The 24,180-nt window shown below is 39.6% G+C and overlaps 1 protein-coding gene across 10 annotated transcripts in view; it reads right to left on the minus strand.

Moving 5' to 3' along the window:
* Window positions 1-1,884: 1,884 nt before the first annotated feature.
* Window positions 1,885-24,180, minus strand: part of KCNQ2 (potassium voltage-gated channel subfamily Q member 2) — a 168,341-nt gene continuing 146,045 nt past the window's right edge. For 5 of the 10 annotated variants that reach the window (XM_031951771.1, XM_031951774.1, XM_031951772.1 and 2 more), the window contains 4 exons: window positions 23,762-23,893; window positions 21,197-21,292; window positions 15,535-15,658; window positions 1,885-14,130 (listed from right to left, as the gene is read on the minus strand). In XM_031951771.1, coding sequence (XP_031807631.1) covers window positions 13,396-14,130; window positions 15,535-15,658; window positions 21,197-21,292; window positions 23,762-23,893 — 1,087 coding nt within the window. In that variant the 3' untranslated portion in view covers window positions 1,885-13,395. The remainder of the gene's footprint in view (window positions 14,131-15,534; window positions 15,659-21,196; window positions 21,293-23,761; window positions 23,894-24,180) is intronic. The other 5 variants (XM_031951778.1, XM_031951776.1, XM_031951780.1 and 2 more) reach the window with 1 other exon arrangement.

A 24,180-nucleotide genomic window follows, 5' to 3' on the forward strand; every position in this document is an offset into this window, starting at 1 on the left:
CTGCTTTTGTCAACTTTCTCTCTGCTTCTTCCCTCCTATTCACTTCTGTCTGTAACTATTCTCCTTTGTTTCTACCTCACTTTCTGTCTTCTTTATCCTATTTCCCTCTCTCTAGTCCCGTCTTTTTCACTAATCCTTTCATTTTCCTTCTTCTTTATTTCTTTCCTCCTTCTCCTATTTCTTTATCTCTGTGTCTCTCTCCATAATAGTTTTCTGCTTCTCAGTATTTTATAAATATCATCTTCAAATGTTAAGCAGGAAATGGAATTGGATTCAGCCTCTGGGCTTCCTAAGACCAGCAGCAGAACTCAAATTCTAACACATATTGTCCAACTCATCACATTTCACCATTCTGCCTCTCCTCAACAATTTCCAAAACCAGACACAAAAAATTGGAGAAGTGAAGTAAAGAATGTTCTCCTCCCTGGAGCTCTAATCAGGTATCCCTAGAGGACTGAGCGGTGTGAGAGGTAGCAGTAGGAATCATAATTAGGAAAGAGCAATGTTATGGTGATTAATCACATGGTAACATTGTGATAGAACAGGTGAAGCCATTTGAATGAGGTTTGACCCCTGAATTAAGGTTAAACTCTCACTAAGACAGTGAGAGGTTCAATCTGCCCAAATTGCTTTTGTGAGAGATCGATTCCTTTTAGCTTCTTTCTCTGAAATGTTGTACTCAGGGAAATACAAAGGAACTGAATAAGAACAATGAGAATAGCTTTCCTGGTTTCTTTTGTCCAGGGAAGAATCAAAATCCAATTTCAAAGCTGAAAAAAAATTCTCTTCCAATAATGAGGCAAAAGGCAACTTCAGCAGTGAGATGTTATCCATTCTTCAGACAGAAGCTAAAGTTTCATCAAGTATAGAGTGAGTTTTGGGACTGGAGACCAGAGTGTGGAATGGTGATTAGACCTTCCAGGAAAAAGATAATCCCCTTTGACCTCAAGCCACCATTCCCCACCTTCCTTTGGGGGTAGAGTGGGAGAGCATTGGAGGGGCACTGTCTACTAAGGAAAGTAAATGATTGTTAAAGAACAAGAACTCAATTTTTATCCAATAAGAAATTATATCCCACACTTTCTATATTGGGAGTAAGGTTCACATTAAGATTGTATTGTCAAGGACATTGAATGGCATTTTTTTCTTCATCATCTCTATATTATAGTTAGTGGATTCCCTGGTCTCATCAGATGAGATCTATATCAAGAAAGCAATACACATAGGATTATTGGTTTTGGGATATGCTAATTTGGTTCAATCCTTTCATTTTTCATGTGAGAAAACTGAAAGCCACAGGGACTCATTTAAGGTCACACAGTCAGGAACAAGATTCAATTTTGGTCATCTGATTTCAAGTTCCATGTTTTGTCTATTGTTGGTTCTGTTGAGCTGCACCCAGGCTTATAGTGTATATGTTAAGCAGAAATAAATAAGTGAAGACAAAAAACATATAACTCAAGAATTTTTGAAAGCTACTGGGATTATCACAGTACACCAGAAAGCATCCCACTCAATGCCTTCATTCCTGCATCAGATATGAGATGGAAGCCTTAAGTGGTATGGTAGATATAGCAATGGATTTGAAATCAAGAAGAATTGAATTCAAATCTTGACCAAATTACTAGCTATGTGACCCTGAGTAACAAGTCACTTAACTTTTCTGCCTCAATTTCCTCGTCTGTAAAAGTGGAGGATAATAATAGCACCTACCTTATAGGGTTGTTGTGAAATCAGATGAGATAATATTTGTAAAGCACTTTGAAAATTTCAGAATATTGTAGAAATCCTGGTTGAATATCAGTGTCACTTATATACTTCATGAAATTAATGACCATGGAGACACAAAATAGAAAGTAATAATCAGTGCGCACTACTACTTAGCAAGTTGAATTACTGGCATTTTACTAAAATGCACATGGTCTACTTGAATACTTGTCTAAAATCATCCTCTCTTCCTATGATGGCAGGATTTCTCCAAGTATCACATAAAGAACTTCCCTGAAGATGTTGTAGCCTTCCACATGAATGTACAGGATATTTCATGCTGAAAATGTCCATGAAGAAAAAAGTCTGGGCTACATCGCATTCTAGTGGCAATCAGTGAGTTATATGATTTAATATCTTTACTATTCCATTAGAAAACTAGAGTTCATTCCCTGGGTATCTACCCCTATAAAATGTACAGTGCACAAAGGCAGAAGGGGGAATTTACAGAGGAAAGAACACATTCACAAAAAGTCTAGTTGCTATTTTACAAGAGAAGTGTGAACCATCCAATACATACAAAATGTTTCAAGGTGTACGTCAGTACTGAAGGCATTATGAAATATTCTTTGGAGCACAAACAAAAGTGCAAAACAGCCAAGGCAACAGAGCAAATGAGAGGAAGCAAAGCAGCCACCTTTGCTAGCCAAAAGACAACCAAATATTAATGTTCACCGGGGAGTACAAGTGGGACTTAGGAAATGAGAAAGTGTGTGTGTATGTTTGTGTGTGTGTGTATGTGTGTGTGTGTGTGTGTAAGAACTGGGATGAGTGTATATATGTGTGTCATAGCATGTATGGAAATATGTGCAATTATGTATGTAAGAAAGAGAAAGATTAGCAAAATTGCCTTATGACACATAGATTAAGGTCCATCCAAAGAGGTTTAAAGTTACAGAGCAAGCCTGATATTCTGATCTGCCTCTGTTTTTATTAAATAAATGTGAACTCACAGATTGGATAGAAGATATGAAGGAAACAGAGGCTGGCTCAGTGGAACATTTGTTCCTCATGTGGAATTGGATCCATTTCGAGGATCCAGAGGTCGACCCCCTCAATTGGCTGGATAGGGCCCTTCACTAACCACCCTCCTACCCCATCCCCCATAGCAGGCCCAGGTCACCGGTCAGAGCCTGCCAGTGAATAAGTCACAGCATTTGGGAAAGCTGACCTCTTTGGGGCTCAGAGGGGCCCACTTAGACAATGATCTCCACTCTCCAAATAGTGGCAGCTGAGAGAGTTTCCGCCAAAGCACATTAAGGCAACTTTTTCCAAATGTCTGTACAGCCCCATAAGAAAGTATGTAAAATAAAAAATATATAAATACTTGGCAACTTTAAAACATTTTCTTTTCTCCCTAGGACTGAGGGATTTTTGTTACATAGCATGCACACTTCCTCAGGTGGCATGTCTTTCTTATAGGACGAATTCTCCCCTTGTGGGGATCCCGTAGCATTCCTCATTCACTGACAGGATTGGACAAGCCCAAAGTTCCCTCCCTGAATCAAAACCAAACCCCAAGCTGGGGCAGGGGAAAGCATCTTTGGGCCCTGCTGAGAAATCTCTATCCAATCCTACTTTTATGCCCTCCTTTTGTGATTGTTTTTTTAAAAGGGATTATTATCTCAATACACTGTATATTTCATGTGATTCTCTTTGGCACATACTTAATAAACCAAACTACAGATCAGATCCTTGAGACCACTGATTCTTATCTACTCTGGATCATTTAGGCTCTGTCCGTCTGGTTTCCTGTGCCTTCCTCCCAAGACTAGCTATACTAGCTCCAACTTCACAAGAAGCTGTCACAGGAAAACTTCATTCAGAAGACAAGAACGAAGCATCTTTGAATTAGTAGGGATTAATCACCACTTATATCATGGTGAGAAAACAGAATGTATAAGACCAATTTGTGTCAACCACCTCCTACCAAACCCAGTTCAAAACTACCTCTTCAATATTTTCCCTAATTTGTCCATCCCATCCTGATCCCTGGGTCCCCTCAGCATACTCAGCTTTATTTCTTAGGACTGTAAGATGCACTTGCTGATATGCTATTTCAAAGCGTTAAGTTGTCTCAGGCATGTGTCCTGTCTCCCCAACTAGCCTATAAATTCAAGAACCAAGAAGCAAAAATTGTCATTTTTCTTATATTTCACACAAAACACTATGTACTAGAGACCTAAGGAAACAATCCTGTGTTGATTGACTGGCAGATAGTTTAAAAAAAAAAAAGGACATGTAAAAGGGTCAATAGATTTGCAGAGGCAGTGGAGGGAACAAGAAGGAAGCTTGACAAAAGGGTTAGATTGATAATTTCCTTCCTCACTCAGTCAGTTTATATTTGGGTTGGCACATGTATTCAAAAAATACAAACATACATACATTGTCACCATACAGTCCTAGGTAGATTCAAACTCATATTCAGCAAACGAGTCCTACCTTGATTCTTACCACTCATAGTGGTACAGAGATACAAAAGCACAGTCATACTTAATCCCACTCAACACACATAGACATGCAAAAACATGCTCATCACAGTCCCTTTCAGACAAAATCACATGCTCAGTAATCACACACCAACATGCTACTCAGTCATACATAGTCAAACAAATACAAAAACATTCACTAAATACAATCAGACATATACAAATATATTTGGTATACACAGGGTACACAAATATGGAGGTAAACACATCATGTGGAAATAACCAAACTTAGCAGTTGTACCCATACTCAAATGCACACACATACACACACATATACAGTATTCAGCTCCACATTCACAGATGCATATACATATAGCACACTTAATCACACAGGCACAAACACATCCAGCTCACATCCAGTATAAAGACATTTGGCACCTAGTCACATACAAACACACAGACACACATTTATCCATATTATAGAAAACACTGAATGACCTAGAATCCCAACTCATTGTATTCTTTCACAAAATTTAATACTCTATTACCTTTATTTAAGTGTGTAAAGCTGGAGAATTACATCCTCTTTGATTTAGATGTTAATCTGAATGGATGGATGGACTTGAAATGAATGAGGTACTCCCTTTACTCCTCTCCTATTAACCCAGTTCTAAATCTAGAAATAGATTGGAATTTTTAAAAAGACTTTTCAGCCTTCAACAAAAGGCTGGACTCTAACTTAGAACAATAGTGCATGGCCAGAGCTTCCAAATTTAGAAGGTCAGTATGTCACAACAACCTGTGGCTGACCCAGAAGAATCAAATTTTTATACTCCGGCTACATGATCCCTGACATTTATTTCCATAAGAGGAGTCATATTACTGTATACAATGTGGTTTAATATTACTACACAGCTTCTGATTCACCACAGATCAAATCACAATATTCTTAATTAGCCAACAGCTTAGGCCTGTCTGCATACATACACACACACACACACACACACACACACACACACACCCCAATTGGAGAATGATGAAGGAAGGATAAAGCAATGCTATTTTGAAATGAACACTAGTTCATCACTCAAAAGCTCTGAGCCCCAAGCATGTTTTTGTAGGGGAAATTGGGGATGATTATAGATGTAAGAAATATTTACTATTTACTTACAAAAGATTCTGCTCAGAATGGGGATGAAAGATCCCAGCAACCAAGGATAAATGGGAAGATATGGCACCGGGGCAGACAGAAAGCTTTCATTCTGATGTACTCAGTTGGCATGGGACTTATTCAGCATGAAGATATCAGTTCAGTAGTCACAGAATCAGGAAATCACAAACCGTTGAAAAGGGACCTCAGAGGAAGCCTTGTCCAGCCCATATCCAAGGAGATATTCCTCTACAGCATTCCCCAAAAGTGGTTATCTAGTTTCAACTTGAAGATCTCCAGAAAAGGGAAACTCACTTAAGTTGTAACCCATTCCACTTTTTATCAAATCTAATTTTTAATCAAACCAGTTTTCTTACATGATCAAAATCACAACTGTGACCCAATTCATTTAATTCTGCCCTCTGGAGCCAAAGAGAATTATTCCAAACCTTCTTCCATCCAACTATACTTCAACTATTTGGAAAGAACATACCTTTCTTAAGTCTTCTCTTTCTTAGCTTAAATATCCACAATTCCTCCAATTAATGCTCATATGGAATAGTTTGGGATCTATTCACTACTCTCATTATCTTCCTCTAATGCATTTCATCTTATCAATGTCCTTTTCAAAAATATGATACCAGAACTGAAATGTCAAAAGCAGAAAAAAATCACTTCCTTCATTCATGATGCTCTGCCTTTCTTAAAACAGTCTAAGATTGAGCCACCTGTTTACAGGTATGACATGTCCTACTATTGACTCACTGAACTTAGCAGACACTCAAATGGCTATTTTCGCTATCCATTTTTCCTGATATTAATATATCTATTCAGTAGATAAATGGACAACCTCCTGGAATGAACAGGAAAAGTAGTTTTTAAAATACTTGAAACTCCTAGGTTTTGACTTAGTTTTTAATCTCTGCTTGCTTTGCTTCATATATATACAAGGGTAGAAGTGGGTGAGTGGGCTTTAAATATATAAATACAAAGAACAGAATAGAGCAAAGATGTATAAATTCACAAGTTATAAAAGGCAGGCCCTGTTCTGTCCTCAGGCAAGAGGATGGCAGTATTCCATCTCTACCACAGAAGACTCACTACAGCCAACATGTGGCCTCCATAGGGGATGGTAAACTGGGGCATTGGAAGTCTAGAAGAAAATTCTAATAGTCCAAACAAATTGTCCTAAAAGTGTCTTTCACTCACTGATCATGAGTGGCAATTGCAACAGGTGCTACTTTGTGGTGAGAACAGAAATACCAGCTCTAATCACTATTTGCCAGAGAAATCCAAAGATCTGAAATTGCTTTCTGACAATGGACAAGCAGGAAAATAGTTGCCTAGGATGCAACATGCAGGAGGCACAAAGAGAGTCCCTTTTAAATATATTTTCTTTTATAAATGCATGTATAAAATTCTGTTCTCTGTGGATTATAGGTATTTATTTGGTAATAGGTCACTTGTGTTAGAGTGACAGCTCAAAGGCTCTGGTGGATAGTAATACAAGCAACCTGAAAAATTTTCAAACCTTGCCTACGGCATTGAAATATTTTATTCTGGCTCTGGTTTTTGGGGAACTTCCCTACAAATCAGCTCTTCCACAAACCTGCCTCTAACCTCCTCTTTCTAGCTCAGGGACTGGACTGTGTGCTGGGAACAATAAATGGTGAGAATAAAATATGTCACCACAAGGATAGAGATTCAAAAGCATCAATTATCCTCTCTGTTCAGGCTCACATGCTTTTTTAGAGCACTCATGCATTATTCACATCCTGATGCAAGTCTAGGCTCCAGCAAAGTTTTAGGGATATATCTTTGCATGATGCTGGGTAGGATAGGCTGCTTCCCTCCATCCCATGGCAAAGGTGCAACATGAAGACATGATATAGGCAAACAGCTATCACTTTAATTTTTTGTTTTGTTTTGCATAATTCTTCATTGTCTTTTTGAACTATGGATATGATTCTCTCACTTATCTCTACACACACACAAAAATAATCATTGACTAAGACACAAATACACACTCACCCAAACATACACAGGTATTCATATACTAGAGACCTCTCACACTCACACTCATATTCATTCTCAATGTCACATTCAAACAAAACCAAGCTTGGTATTTGTGAGGAGAAAACAAGAATCCATTTCAATACTGGAATCTGGAATGGAAGCTCAGCTCCCCCACACACACACTTTCATGTATTTGCGGGAGACATGATGACTGCTGAGCTCAGTGCAATTACGACTAGTCCAAGACAAGACGCAACTTTGAAGTAATTTAGCCCATGTAGCTAAAGCTTAGTAAAGGAGCTGCTAGATAACATTCTGGGCCACAGGGGCGTGAGAGGACCCTAAGTCATTTCCCTAACCACAATCAACCAGTATTCCCTAGCAAGCATTGTACCAAAACACCCTATAAAGATAGCTATACCCATACCATTAAAAACTTCTTGAACAAAGAGACTTCAAACCCTGCCCTTACTAAAATGTTGCAGGGTATCCCAACCATGACAGTCTAATCTCAGTTCCCTCTTACTATAATTTAAGTGCATAGCCCCTTGATTTGTCCTTGGTGAAAACAGTTGAATTGGCATTTAGACATAATTTCTCTATCTGCTAAAATGTGATTAGATAAAAATTATTTGATAAAAATTACTAGAATTTTTATTAAAAATTAGATAAAATCATTCCCCCCCCTTCATTCATTGAAGTATAGGTAGCAATTATCTCAGTTGAACACATACTAGAAAAGCTTTGTTCCATGTAATAAAACCCATATTTGTGTGTTCATGCATCTGAAATTAGTGGCTTCAATGCTACCTATTAGGAAAAAAGTCATTGAATTGTCAGAGCTCTGCATGACTAGGGGAAGCATGATTTAAACCTGGTGTTTTCATTTACCATTTTAAAAATCTACAGCATTTTGAAAAAGAAAACATAGGTGCCAAAAGCTGTTATCGCTACTCATCTCCAATGGCATGCATAAGCAGGCAAAATTGAGAGTGAGATAGGCTGGAAAAATCATTCAGATGTGTACAATACACTTTTTTCTTCTCCCTGGATCACTGAATAGGAACTAGCTGCAAGTGATTTACTCTGGTCAAGAGCTGTAATATGAGCTTGTTTTATATTGTTCAAAATACTGAGTGTTTCTCTCTTGCTAGAGACAATCAATCTAAGGCAAGCAAGAGTGTGCAAATGAAATGTTGGTTACAGATACACACCCAGGTAGATAGTTATGCATATATATATATATATATATACTAATTATATTTTGAAGCCTCCTAGAGAAACAATGCCCAGCCTAAGACAATATAGAAAAAATCCTAAATTGTCACAGGGCTAAGATGTATGTACTCTGGTCTTAAATATAAATTTCAGTGAGACCAAACTACTCCTATGAGGCTTTGGAAAAAAAATAAATCAGTTTTATCATTCAAAAAAGTCCAGTGTGAGACTACATCTACCCTAACTAAAGTGCTTTCATTGATTTTACACTGTCTGGTGCATCTATTCTACTCCCAATGTGAAAGGTTGTCCCCAGTCCAATTGTCATGATCCAAAGAAAGCTGTTGGTTCTCAGGTAGTTTTTGCTGATTAAGGAAAATGTCATGTTTGGGGAACAAATAGTCTTTCCAATTGCTTTAAATAATTTGCATGGAAATCTCCTGCTTCATTTTAAGGATTCTTCCACATGGTGGCTCTGACAAGGAAGGTTGTGAGTAGGAAAATGTCAATGCAAGTCACAATTGATCCAAGAGAGAATTTTCTTAAAAAATGATAAAGCTACAGAGAAAGCAACCATCCTGTGCTTACTGAAGTCAAGGGTTCTCCAAAAGGCTCTATGAGTGGACAAGCATGATATCCTCTCAAATTAAATTTAATTAGCAAATGTAGCCATTGGTCCTTGAGGGTTCTTGAGTTGGTAGAATAGAATATGACATTTCATAGGTTGATATAAAATTTAGTCTTTGGTCCAGACCCTCAAAGATCACAGTTTCTAATGGTGGCAAAGGTTAAGTTTCTCCCCCAAAGTATTCCCCTTTAGCCTGATTTCCTGGGATAACTCATTCCAGTATTATCCCTTTCATTGGAATAACTTCAGCTGGCACAGCTGGCTTATGGGAAAGGCTTACAGCTGTGCGCTGTGCTTTGTTTGGACATAGATTAGGGAAGGGAGAGAGAACAGAATACCTCCATTTACCTTCTAGTTCCATAGAACCAAGAAAAGAGCAGTCATAGAGGTATGGGAGAGGTAGTTAGGCCAGCTCCACTTGGCAAAAAAGAAATGGTGAACAGGAACAACTCACTGAATGAAAGGGTGTTATTCAAGCTCTAGCCATTTTCCTGGGGTGTAGGGAAATAAGTGAGGCATGCAGACTTAACAAGAGAAGCTGAAACTTGCTGTTTCAGAAAGAACTCTTCTCAATTATCCCTTTCTGCCTAATACCTTCCCAAAGTAAGGGAAATGTAGTCATCCCTCGAAATTGCTTTCAAAGGACATGCTTTTATGCCAGAAGCAAGAAGCCAAAATTAGAAATAAAAATGAACATGCACTATATACTCTAATATTATGAAACCTTATCAGGATGGGCACTCTAGTTCAACTCAAGACTGATTTAACAAAGATATTTTGAAAGAAAGAAGTCTAAGTTTTAGTATATTTACTGAAAAATGTCTGAAAAGGAAATTAGTTTCCATCAGTTCCACTGGGCACACAGATAAGTCAAAAGCAGGACTATCCTATAGTCTAAGCCTTGGGGGAATTAAGTTATTTTTGTGAAACCCCAAGATTCCATTGCCTTTCTTAAAGGTAAGAGAGACTATTGAAGGTACAAGATAATTGAACCCAATGTTAACCAATCTATAGCCCTGAAGCACCACAGTCCTTCAGCAATCACATTCATTCTAAACTATATCCTCACACAATTCAAAGGAGAATATAAAACCTATGATAAATACTCAATTCTACATAATATTTCTTTAAAAGTTTCTCTTTAAATGGGGCATTAACATTAACTCCAGAAGAGACATTCTCAAATACAACATTTAGGACAGCTATGGATGGTCTTTAATTAACCAAAATTGAGGAAAATCCATAAGGAGGGCTTTTATTGGCTTGAGGCAATTTTTTCAACATTTAAAATAGGTTTCATGTTTCTCTTTCATCTATTTTATCTTTATATTTATGAAACATAAAATAGGGCATGTACTTAGATATTGCCAGAGACGTATAACTGAAGGGAAAACCAAAGAAGATGGGCTGGTCACACAGAGTGAGGAAGAACTGATGCCCAATCCAAGGGCTAATTGGCCAGCTCTTGGTGACACCATGGTTAGTAGGAGATCTAGAGGAAGACCTCCAGTACAGTGGGTACTCTTCCTTCCATAAAGGTTTCTAGGGGGACATGGACAAAATTTGCATAGGATGAACAGGCAAGGAGTGGTTGTCATCTGTATTATTGGAGAGAGTACCCACATTAATGATATCATAGGTGCATCAAGGTACCAAATATCCCTACTTCATATTGTAGAACCAGACACAAAAGAGATACCCTGAGCTGGTTAGCCCTTTACCAAACAAATGGAAGAAATGATGAATCTATGTTCCTTCCTATGTATATAGAAAGAGGATAAACAGAAGAAAGGCTGATCTTCCCTCTGTTCATCTGCATTTTGTTTTGTTTTCCAGTCCAAGATAAGAAATTCAGAAAGAACTTCATTGAATTGGCTTTTCAACATAGTTTCTTCACTTTGTGGTAGGTAAAGGGGAGAATCAGGGAGATTCTATTTCAGTAGGAGAGAAAGGATGAGGATTAAGGACATTCTATCCTTTAAAGAGTTTCCTGTGTTGTTTATCATGTCACACTAGCTAATGACATGGAGTCTTCTCTAAGTATTGAGAGGAATCAGAATAAGACAAGATCAGCCCACTGTCCTTATAGAATGTGCCAAATGATAAAGAGATTGTCCCTTGAGTTCAGTAAGATGCTGTCCTTTGGGACCTACTATGCAGTATGTGGAAGAAACTTTCCAAATATCTGCAAGTTAGTTTCGTTGCTCAGACACATTATCCCAATAAATTACAAGGATGGCTACTGGATAAAATGGATAAACCAAAACATGAAGTTGGCTGTAAACATCATGAGTTTTTCTGATGTTCCTCAGAGAGCACTGTTTCCATATTCAGAAATGTCCACTCATACCTAAGTCATATTATAAGCATTAGAGCCGAAGTTCAAACTTGACCATTTTCTTTTTGTTTCTATGCCAAATCAGCATAGTTGAAGCCAGTCTCTGGGGAGAAAATCTTCCCCAAAGGGTTGAATATGGCTTTGCAGGAATAAGGACTTTTATTTCCAGCAGGACTGAAATGGCCTTTTAATCTAAATCTCCTGACTCTTACCTACAGATACCTTATCTGCATGCCCCTGCAAAGATGACTGGAGAATGTAAAGTCCAGACGAGGGCACAAAGGTACCTATAATTTTAGCCTTTAAGAAGACCCTGTGATCCCAGGGATAGAGCACTTTAATTAAATGAAAGGATTAGGTCCAGGGCAATTCAAAGCATATATGTGAAAGTCTGGTCTACCATCTCCTCCCCATTCCCTAGTGAGTCCAGTGGATATCAAAAGACAAAAAGGATCACTTTGTGGATTTGTTTTGGTCCCCAATGAAAGTGATGCTCCTGCTTATGGCAGGGGTCCTGTATAGGTCCAGCATTCATGACAGCAATACTGCTTCAAGAATAAAGAGTCAAATGGAAATAGAAGCCAACTAGCAGTTTGGTAGACTTGTACTCAAGAAAAGAAGGAAGGGAGATTTCCTTCCTGCTTTAAGATGGTGAAGAAAGGACACATTTCACAAAGGAAGAGAGTTGAAGGGAATCTGAGTTATGGGATCAGAGAAGCAAACATTTTTAGTGGGTCAGTGAGAGGAAAACACTTTCAGGCACAACCATGAATATGTCCATAAAGGGACTGTGGTAAAGCTAGTCAGTCATTTGACTGTTCACCACTCACCACATTAAAAACCCAACTCTCTGGGGAGTTAACATTTAAAAAAATAAGGCTTCGAATTTTACCCTCTCCACTTATCTTCATTTTTTTTTCCTCATGCTCCCTTTTGCTGCCAAACTCTCTATAGAGCATGAGTAAGATCCACAGAGAAAAATTCAAATCAGTAACCACCTAATACAGTCACACCCTAAAAAGCCTGTACTGTTTGGAAGCAGAAAGACTAAAAAGGTTACCCAATTTAATGTAATAGATGTTTTAAATGTAACTCCTAATTGCATTTTTAAAAATTCTTAAATCTCTCTTGGATCACCACTGACTCACAATTTGGCCTTTCCTCTCAATTTTTTTTAAAAATGCTAACATTTTTCAGCTTTGGGAATTCTCAGAGCAAAGATCCAAAAACTATAACCAATCCACTTATAGAGCCACCTCCATAGTTCCCTCATACCCCACTGTCATCATCCTCACTCTCCCACTGATGAATGTTGAACTAAAAGTTTTGAGTCCACTTAAAAGTCTGCCACTTCTATAAAAAAAAATCAACAATTGTTGTACAAGACAGTGGGGATTGTGTATTCGCTTTGTCATCACAGAGAACCCCAGAGGTAATAAATAAACTTCTACCCATGGGACAATTAATACCTCATAACAAAAAATGACTTTTTATAAAACCTTGCTTGGCTGATACCAAGAAACTCCACTCATCTACCCTGTATCAAGACACAGTTTCACACCCCTCCCTTAAATAGTGCACCCAGAAAGACAGGAGAAAATTGATCCAGTCTCCTATGGATAATATTACCCACTGACCCTTCTTCAAGGAAGAGCGTTGCTGAGCCAGCCTCTGTCCCAACCTCATCCCCCTCCCCAACCCTCCCCTCCCTATGCACTCAACACAGCTACTAGAGAGTGTCCCAGAGCTAAGCAAGTTTCTGAAACACAAATCCTTGGTGGTCAGTCCCTTGGAAAAGAGTTCAATATGTGGACAATGTGAACCATCAGCTGGTTGGGTAGCAAGTGCCTCATTTTCGAGGGCCTGACCAGCCCATGTCACTGAAGGGGCCCTCCCCAGTGGCTGACCGTGGTGGGGGGCCACAGGGTGTGCAAAGGTCAGAATCAGTGTCTGACTCCCCTTCTGCAATGTAGGGTCTGATTTTTGCACAAGGGGCCACGGCTGCATAGCAACTGTTCAGCATGTCCAAGTTCTCCTTGGACTGAGAAATGCTAAAGCCACTGAAGGAACGCTCCAGTTCCTCATGGTCCACTGAGGGGATAGAGATTGAGGTGTCGCTGTCCCTCAAGGCACTCTCATGGTGCTTGACAGCCATGTCCTCATTACGGAGGAACTCCATGCTAGCCCGGTTACCCCCACTATAGGCAGACAAGGACCGCTCATGGGATGGTGGAGGGGGGATTCGGACTAAAGAGCCATTATCTCCTACTGGAGAGGACCCATGGCTCTGTCGCTGATAGGCTTGGTGCTGCCATGAAGTGGATGGAGGGCATGTGTTAGAAGGCATGGCCGGTGCAGGAGGAGCAGAGAAATTCTTTTGCCCCATGGAGCTGGTGGAGCGGATGATCTTGATGATACAGCCATTCTTGTCAATGTGCTCCCGGCTCTCCTCTGGGCTATGATAAGGAGGGGCAGGTTCTGGTTCCTTAGAACCAAAGTAAGCTTCCGTTTCTGTTGGAGGAATGCCCATCCGCTGCATGTAAATGTTGACCAGGAAGTCCAACTTCTTCTCCATGGAGAGAACCTGAAAATGTTCATATCAATGTCATTTCCATTTAATCAAAAGACAAAGCACAGTCCTCATAGTAGATGATAAGACATGGTCTTCACCTAAAATCTAGCAAGAAGCACACTTTTTTTCCATATCCTTAAATCACAGCTCACTTTCTCCAGAAGAGTTTTCTGGATCAATTTATTCTATTACCCTGTAAATATAATCCTGGGGCCTTTCTTTACCCCTCAAAATACCTTCAAAACAATAAATTGTGCTTCTGATGGTTGCATGTTCACTTGTATTGTGAATCCTTTTTACCATCAATTCTGTGATGGTCAGGACATCTCTTTTTTTAGTCTGGAACCAAACAATGCTATTTACCCTGTGCAGGTTCAACAAATCTCTGACTAATGGAATGTACCTTTCCATCCTTTGCAAAAAATTGCTAAAGCAATGATATCAACAGCAATAACTCACTTTTAGTGTTTTATAATAGATTTATAAAGCAGTTGGCTCCAAGCAACCCTGTGAGGTAGGATATGCACGCATCATCATTGCTGTTTTATATGAAAAGAAACTGAGATACTAGGAAATAAAGCATGCCCAGAGACCCATGGCTAAGATATGTCAGAGCTATAATTAAAACTCATATCCAAAGTTACAAAATAAAACCTCTCTGAACTTAAGATATAGTCTATCAATTATGGAGTATTTGTAGCATATTTATTATGTAACCACAAAGGGTTTGTTTTTGCATTTTCCTTGTAACTTTGTATTTCTTTGTATCCCCAACACTTAGGAAAATACATGTCTTATACTTAATAATACCTCATAATAGTTGAAATAATAATAATAGTTAATTAAACCAATAGTTAATATTGATTTATTTGTCTTTATATTGATTATAATGAAATTGATCACAAGACTAAGTGGCATCTGAGATGTGGAATCCTTAGTCCACAGGATTAAAGTACATGAGCTGAGGTAAAGATTGGGATACACTTTCAAATCATTCTAACATCTCTTACTTAGCCAAAACCTTTTTGAAGGAGTTGACAACTATCTCTAAAACAGAACATCAGTGTTCAAGGAATAGTCCTACAGGGAACAGATGAAAGTGTCAAGCTGGTGAAAGTTACTGAAATAGTCCCATTCATGTGAAACCTGTGTAAAGAATTGCGTTTCTCTTTTGGCAAGGAGAATACAGAGCTGCTTCCTTTACTTTTCCAAGAATAGAGCTGATTCCCAATTTATCTAGAGGGACACGTGGTATCAGCCTATGGTAAAGCATCCCTAATGAGGCTCCAGATTCCCAAAGAATTATCCTAAAGAATCTCTATCAAACTAGGCTGTGATCTAAAGATATAGTTATGACCAAAAATCTTGGTCTTTAAAGTCAACAATGTCTGCCCAGTGATTTAGTCATCCATATACCTGTTTCTCCACTTTCCCAAGCCGGCCCATCATGCTAGGATCTTCAGGTAGTTCCCCTTCTGCTGGCCCCTTAGTACGGTCCTTGTCAGTAATTGCTGGTCCACGTCCAACAATCTGGTCCACTCTACCAGGAATAGAAATTCCCCCACAAATACAACAACACTATGAGTTTGTGGCAAGCAAGGATTCAAAGGTCCTCTCCTCTCCCCTTTAAGTAAAAGCAACAGCTCCTCAAATCATGTGAGACCTTAAAACTAGATAATAGTTTTCAGAAAGCATCTCAATACTAAATTAGAAGCCAACAAGATTGGTCTCATAAGTGTATTTTGAAATAATATTGTGGCTTCATTTTATTTTTCTCAATCAAATGGAATTATGGCACATTAACAAGGAGTAAAATGAAGAAAATGTTCATTTTCATTCCAATCCATCAATTTGAATTTACTCTTCAGCTAAGAGAGAGTTTGCCCTTTGGAGATCATATATGCTACAAGTTGGCTCAGTGACACTGCTCATTTCATACCTCTTCCCCCTGCCCAAATTACCACAGACCCTTCTGGCTAGGATATCACTTAACTTTTAAGACATTCAGTCCCTGATTGGGCTCCCCAATTTCTCCTTCCCCTTATATTTCTTCTCTCTGTCTCTTCTTATCTATCTCTGCTTTATCACCTACTTCAAATGCTCTTAGATAAAAATACCAATGAAAAGATTAATAGCATCTAACAATTAGTTCACACATTTTGCAACTATCCTATTAGGCTGATTCTTTGCTTTCACAGGTTAATAATAATAAAAACAACAATAAACATACATGAACATGTATGTATATGTTGTTTTAATGTTTGCAAAGCAGTTTACAAATGTTAGCTCATTTTATTCTCACCACAATCTTGGGAGGGGGCGCTATTTTTATGTATACATTATATATTATGTATGTATAAATCATACAGATTTATGAGGAATCTGAAGCAGAGAAAAATTAAAGGACTTGTCCAGAGTCATACAGCTATAAAATAACTTATATTGGATTTTTTTCTCATCTAAGTCCAGCACTTTATCTATTCACCACTTGGCTATCTCAAATGAGGAAACTAAGACTGAAAGAGAGTAGGTAACCTAAGGCTACACAAGTAGTTAAAGCCCAAATCTGGTGGTTCCTAGTTCAATTTTCTTTTTCCAATCTATGCTTCATGGCTTCCTCCTGCTTTGACAATGTTACTAAAATAGACATAAAGATAGGTACTAGATCTGAGATTTCTCTGGCATGAGAACATCCCAGATAAGGAAGCTCCTTTGATCAATGCAGTTCAGCATCTTCTCTGTAATTTGTAGTCTTAAAGAGCATGGAATTACTTAAGTAACTTTCCTAAGAAGAAGGACCTGTTCCCTGGCTCTTAGAACAGCTCAGGACCCACTATTCCATGTTGTCTCCCACACCCAAATACTATTAAAAAGCTGTTCCTTATGTAAGGGTTGGATAACCCCTAAAACATCAGAGCTCAATCCATATACAGGATCAAATTAATTAATTTCTGTTCTGAAGACTATGAAGTGGCAGGTCTTTCCCCAGCAATATCTTGGCCCTTCTCTCCCCTTTATTCAACATGAATGATTCCCATCCCTTCTTAACTTCTTTGTTTTACTCCAGCATAATGTGCCACTAAGTGTGGTTGGTAAGGCCTGGGAGTGTGGTTGAACTAGAATTAAGTGTCTTGAGCAGAACAGAAAATGCCAGATATGCGGTGGGAGTTATGGCTCCATGCACCAGGACGGGGAGAGGGAAAGAGGACAGACACAGATCAGCACAGAAACCCATCCAATGCACATATCAAAGTAAAGAGACAAGACAAGCCCATTGCTAATGATAGAGGGGGCTGTCTTCCTTCACTTGGGGTGTGTGTGTGTGTGTGTGTGTGTGTGACTGAGTCATGCAGAGAGACAGGACAGTCTCAGCAAGAAGAAGACAGAACTGCTTCCTTTACTCTTCCAAGAGCAGAGCCGGCTCCCAATTTGCCTGACAAGGGCATGTGGTATTAGCCCATGGACAAGCATCCCTAATGTGGCTGCAGAGGCATCAGCATTAGAAAGAAGCCAATTATGATCTGCAGGCACATCATGACATATGTTGCTTGTATTTTGCAATCTGGACCTAAGTGATTCTACCTAGCAGGGTCTTAGTGAGTATATTTTTGCCTTCCTACTTTGAGAGAGGGAACATCCATGCCCTAAAATTATAAAGGTTCAAGATATGAAGAAGTTTTCTTCAGGAACTTGGGGTGTTTTCTTAGAGATACAGGCCCACACAGTTCTGTCAGTTTAATTGATTCCATTGATCGAGTCAATTAAAAAAATACATACACGCAACTGACCTGACTGGTTTTCAGATTAGTTGTTCAAGCAGTCCAGCCAGCCCAGTTACAGGTGTAGCCTCATTGTTGAAGCCCTGCTTAAAGTGGCTGTTATATGGGGAGGTGGAGCAGTACGGACACACATTGTGAATTTTAGGACTTTTTACCAATATAAAAATTCCAGAATTAGTTGGGCAGGCCCTATGTCAACACAGGCAAAATGGATAGTAATTTCTTCCAGCACAGTGAGACCAGCTTTCTTGACATCTGAGCAGCAAATCCCCTGCTGTTCCTGGACTTCTTCAACTCACTCTGAACTACAGAATAGGAAATACAGGCAAATAGCACTGGGCAAATGTCTATAATCAGAAACTAATAAAATTTTATCTGTGGGATATGACCTGAATTCTAATCTTGCCCCTGATACGTTCTTTCTGGGTTTCCCTCAGTAAAATCCATCTGTAAAACAGGGGCAACAAAAAGATTGTTCCTTTTTAGAGAGAAAACTATAAGATACTGAGTCCCTATTTTTTTTAATGTAGGAATATCCATGTGATCACTGTACTTCTTAATATATTAAGCATAGACCAGTCAGCTGGGGCCCAGGACCATATAATCTTATGTCAGCCCAACTGCAATTTCACTGTGGCAAGGGTGGAGGTGGGAGGATTGGAGGATATTTTTGTCTTTCTGTTGAATGAAACAGAAATGGGAAAAGTCTTGCATCAGCCATAGTGTAGATTGTCTCATGCTCTGTTGGGCTTCATGCTCACAGTTCATGCACGAAGGGGCCTGAGGCTCCCTCTGGCTCAAAGCAGACGTCAGATGTTAAACAGCTTGAATGAGGAAAATGAGGTAGGGAAATAGAAAAATATTTCAGTCTTTTTAGTTCTTATATACAATTCAAGCATTGAAGCTAAACCCCCTTCACCCATATCACATGACTGGCTTTTTTCCCTACCTTTGATTTTTTGTTTTTGTTATTTTTAATAGGAAAACTATATTTAACAGTTCTCTGCCTATGGCCCATTCTGCAGACCCAGAGCTCTAGCCAGGAAGGATCTGTAATGGATTTCTTTACTCTGATTCCAACTGAGCAGTTAATTACAGACTTTTCTTTTTCCATGTTCACAATGGTACCTACGTGTCAGGCTTCCTAGTATATGAACAAGCACTTGAGCCTGAAGCCTAGGAAGAAATGAGGGACTCCCTATAGGGTTGGACCTTGGGTCGGCCAAGGGCTCCATCCCCTCCTCTAGATCTGGTCTCAACATTATGAGCCCAAAAATGATTTATCTTTTGTATAGTCAATACCAAAGGCAGTCTATGCTTGAGAAAGTAAGCACTGAGATCATCTCTTTGCCTATGGGTTTTACAAATTTGTCCTTTGCAACTTACTCATTTATTTTACGCCCCAAAAGGAACCTCCTTTCTTATTATGAAAATGCCTGACAATGTACCAAGTTTAAATTCCTTGGGATTAACTTGAATCTTTGAAGGATGAGGTGGTCCCTGCTTTTTTTCACAGAACTCAATATCCAATGCACCGTTGAGGGGAGGAGTTAAGAAAGTGGTTGATTTACTCAGTATGGTACCTTTCATGTTTCTTAGATGACTGACATTTTTACCAATAGTTCTAGCTGAGAAAGGAATGGAACCTAAGCATCAAACCTTTCAGATGAGTGACTGGGATATATGTGTTCAAGTTCATCTCTCTACAATCCTTGGCCAAAGCTAGCCAGAACTCTTACCTTCCTATCTTGTCCAGGAATTCTCTGAAAGAGATCTTCATTCAGACTTCTGATCTCTGTGTAACTACAGAAAAAGCCCTGAAAATGGCCACAGCCCTGTATAGGGCTAGGAAAATGATATGGATAATCCCAGCAAGAAGTTGGGGTGGAAAAGAGGAAAAGAGGTAGCCAGAATTGCTCAGGGGAAAGCTTCTTTTTCCTCAATTGCCAAGGTGTTAACCTCAATCCTGCCCTGCACCTCAGCTGTAGAAACTTGTAATCTCCAATTAAATCAAAACACCAGGCTAAAGGATAAAACTATATAGCCCTACTGATTTAGTTGTTAGCATGTAGGCATACATGCAAAAAAAGAGAGAGAAAGGGAAGGAGGGAAGGAAGGAAGGAAGGATAGAGGAGGAAAAAGGGAAGGAGAGGAGTGAGGAGAGGAAGAGGAGAAGAAGAATTTTTCCTTAATCTGGAAGTATGATTTCATTGATGAAAGATATGGGAACTCCCTGATATACATGAGCAGCTCATCTGTATCTTAATCTTTTTTTCCCCTGAGGCAGTTGGGGTTAAGTGACTTGCCCAAGTTCACACAGCTAGGAAGTGTCAAATGTCTGAGACCAAATTTGAACTCGGGTCCTCCTAACTTCTGGGCTGATGCTCTAGCCACTGCGCCACCTAGCTACCCCTGTATCTTAGTCTTTAAAACGTTTTTTAGGGAAGGGGAGGCAAATGATTTGCTCAAGATCAGGCAGTCAATATATATGAGAGGCAAGACTTGAAACCTAGGTCTTCCTAACATTGTCCATTATGCCCGGCTGAATTCTATTGGACTGTTTCTACTGGATTCAGTTATCCAGTCTGGTACTTTAGTGAGCTCTTTTTGCCTAATTCTGAGGAGGCAAAAAAAGGAGGGAACTCCCAAAGTCACCCCTAGGGCTGTGGAGCTCAGGGAAGCCCAATGAAAGGTCCTAATTTCTGACCTATCCACCACATGGAAACAAACCCCACCCCCATCTGCCTGCCTATATGGGAAAAGAGAAAGGGAAGCTCCCTGAATAGAATCATAGCAAATGATGGGGTGAGATCTGAAAGCACAGTCTACTTAGATATTCTAGCATTCTCTCTCTGCATCCCAAAATAATTTTCTGGGATTTTACTCATTTGGTAGTGGGAAGATTTTCCCTTCATTTTGACCAGGATGACAGTTTGGAGTGGAGGGTTGGGCTGTTGAAAATGTTCAAATGTCTATGGTTTCCTCAGAGCATCTTGCCAAAGAGGGGCCCTGAAGAGCTAATAGTTCAGATTCAAGGGTAGTACATTCTCTTACAGAGTAAGTACCGAAAACTGGTGAGAAAGAACACCGTCTACTATTGTTTTTTCAGGGAGACAGAAGAATCTATAGGAGTCTACATGTGACCAAGTCGCAGACAACTAGATTGCTCTATTCATTTCAAGAATGCAGACCAGAATCACACTAAGAGCTAATGCCGTCATGTGGTCTGGCGTGAAAGAGGTTTGCCATTTAACAAATGAACAAACCCAGAGAAAGAGGCCCTTGAGCTGAGTCCTAACCTAGGCGAGTATTGGGGCGATTCTTTGGGTCCTTTAGTTGGGTACTTCTTATGCCGGGGAGTTGAAGGGGGTGGGGGACCCACAATCATATCTATCCTGGCAAAGTAAATAAGAAAAAAGACACCAGCAAAATGCATAATGAAGCAACATGTGGAACAGAGTTGGTTGGAAACTTGCAAAAACATAAGGAATAACTTAAAAAAAAACAACAGATATTTTTCCCCCTTTGGAAAAGTATGTTCAAATTCTATTCTATTCAAAATGGTTGATGAAATATTTGCTTGTCCTGTGATTTATCAAATCTTTTTCTCAAGTTCAAGCAAAGCATTAACTCAGGGAGCCAGGCATCCACACAGCATCACTGGCGTATTCCCTGAAAGCAGCATGCAGTCCCCACTGGAATATATTTGCATATCTGTGGCAATATACCAGCAAGGATGTTGGCTACAGAATAACATATATTTTCATTATTATCAAGATGACAGAAAATATCCTGAGCTCCTTTTTTTTCCTCCAGAGAATGAAGTTAAAAGGAAAACTTAAGACGAGAGAGCCTGGTAAACAAAACACAACCATAGTGAGAAAAAAGGGTGAAAAGAGGAGAGACAGAGACACAATAGAAACACCACAGTTCAACATAAACACACAGAAGACATAACAGCAGTGGCAGTGAGTGTGAGTGAGTGAGGAGTGATTGGGAATTTCCCCAGAGGCTCCTTCTGATGAAGGTTTTACTTGATGGTACCCACCTCTGCTCACATAACCTAGCCCACCTCCAAGAAGATAGCCAATTCCAAATAGGAATACCAACTATTATAACAACAACAACAACAAGAAGAAGCTTTGATATATATACTTTATGGTTTGCAGGGATTTTACATTTGCTATCTCATCTGATGAATTTATATAGCAGAAGTTACCCCTAAAATTCAGCTAAGAGGAAGTGGCACTCATCCTTGGCTACCATCCTTGGCTGTCTCATAAAAGCAATATCCTGTGTTTAAATATAGCCAAAGAACCCTTTTTCCTTCCTTCCCAGGCCTCAGAGGAAACCCACAGAAGACCAGCTAGTACCAGAATGGAATTCTTTTTTTCAGGAATGAGACCTTCTTTCCATAGAGCAGAGGGGCTGAGCAATGAGTACTGAAAAAAATATCTCAATGATCTTCACCATGAGGACCTCCCCTGAGCTGGAGTATGGAAGCCTGGAAACCAAGCATTAGACCTCTATAAGGAGACCCTAATAGAGAAGAAAAATGTGAAATACTTCCAGGAGGTTGCATGCCCTTGAGCTTGCAAGGACAACTGTTCAATTTGGCTTCAAGAGAAATGGCAACCTTCCTCTTCACCCTGAACACACACACTTACACACATACACACATGCATGTATATACATACTGGCATCCGTACTAACTAGTGCAAAGCCTGGTTTTTATGTATACAAAAATATGTTCACTAAAACACTTGGACCAGCTCTTTCTGATGAAAAGGAAGAAATAAGGTTTCCTTTCCTGTTGGACCCAAACCTGGGGCATCTTTCCTGTTCTTGTGCCCCACCCCCATCATTGTGAAATCATCACTTTGAAATCCTCTCCATCAGGAGCAGGGAGGGAGAGGAGAAGAGAGGAGCCTATCCACTCTGTTCTGAAAGGAAAGAAGGTGCCAAACAGCATGTCTAACCACCAGGTGGACACACAAAAATCTCTCTAATCATATCAATCAATAAATGTGCTCAGCTTTCCAGCCAGCTGTCCATAAGCTTGAACCGAGGAAGGAGAGAGAGGGACAGAGAAAGAGAAAGATATTTGGAGAAGAGGAGAGAGAGGAGGGAGGGTGGGTGGAGGAGGGAGAGAGAGACAGACAAAGATACACAGAGAGAAAAACAGAGAGAGGAGGAGGAGGAAGAGGAGAAAAGAAGGAGGAAGAGGAGAAGGAGGAAGAAGAAGAGGAGGAGGAGGAAGAAGAGGAAGAGGTGGAGGAGGAATAGGAGAAGGAGGAGGAGGGGGAAAGAAAAACAGAGAAAGAAAGAAAGGAAGGGAGGGAGGGAGGAAGGAAGGAAGGAAGGAAGGAAGGAAGGAAGGAAGGAAGGAAGAAAGAAAGAAAGAAAGAAAGAAAGAAAGAAAGAAAGAAAGAGAAAGAAAGAAAGAAAGAAAGAAAGAAAGAAAGAAAGAAAGAAAGAAAGAAAGAAAGAAAGAAAGAAAGAAAGAAAGAAAAAAGTAAAAGGAGGGAGATGGAGAGAAGAAAAGGGAGAGGGAGAAAGAGAAGGAGAAATTCAGCATAAGCACAGAAGAGACTAATTGGACTCAGTCTCATGCCTTCTGTCTGATGCTCTTTCTATCCATTAATATGGAGTCAGTGAAAAAAGTTAGCAGTGAGATGAAACCTCACACACACACATTCACAAGCACAACCAAGAACCCACCTTACCTTAATCACTTGAAAGAAACCATGAATTTTCCCCTGGGATTTGGTAAAAAGACTAAAAAACCCAAAACAAAGGAGGCAGCTGAATGGACAAGCTCCACACCTACCCATGACAGAACCAAAGCTAGAAGAGGGTCTTGCCTGGATTGAAGGTTTTTAATCCGGGATAACATATCCAGATGTCCAGCTGAGTACTGTTCAATGACATCCATCACGTCATAGGGCCTCAGGCTCTCCTTGAACTTCCGTTTGGAAACAAGGAAGCGCATGACACTAAAGGGGGAGACAAAAAGGGCCTTGGAACCTCAAAACGAATAGAAACCATAACAACATAAATGCAAATCATGCTTCTGTTCACTATATTTGATAGACGCATGTCCAGTCCTGTCCTATGCCCCAGGATCCCTTATCTTCCATCTCAAAAGAAAGAGAACTCCAGCACAAATAAGGGATCAGAGCGTTACCCAATTTGATCAAGTCCAGATCATATCAGTCGGTCCTTCTGCTAAATCCTCCATTTCTTATCTGTACCTCACAATTATCATCTCATTGTGGAAAAG

The sequence above is a fragment of the Sarcophilus harrisii genome, chromosome 2 (genome assembly GCF_902635505.1).
Source record: "Sarcophilus harrisii chromosome 2, mSarHar1.11, whole genome shotgun sequence".
NCBI classification, from domain to species: domain Eukaryota; kingdom Metazoa; phylum Chordata; class Mammalia; order Dasyuromorphia; family Dasyuridae; genus Sarcophilus; species Sarcophilus harrisii.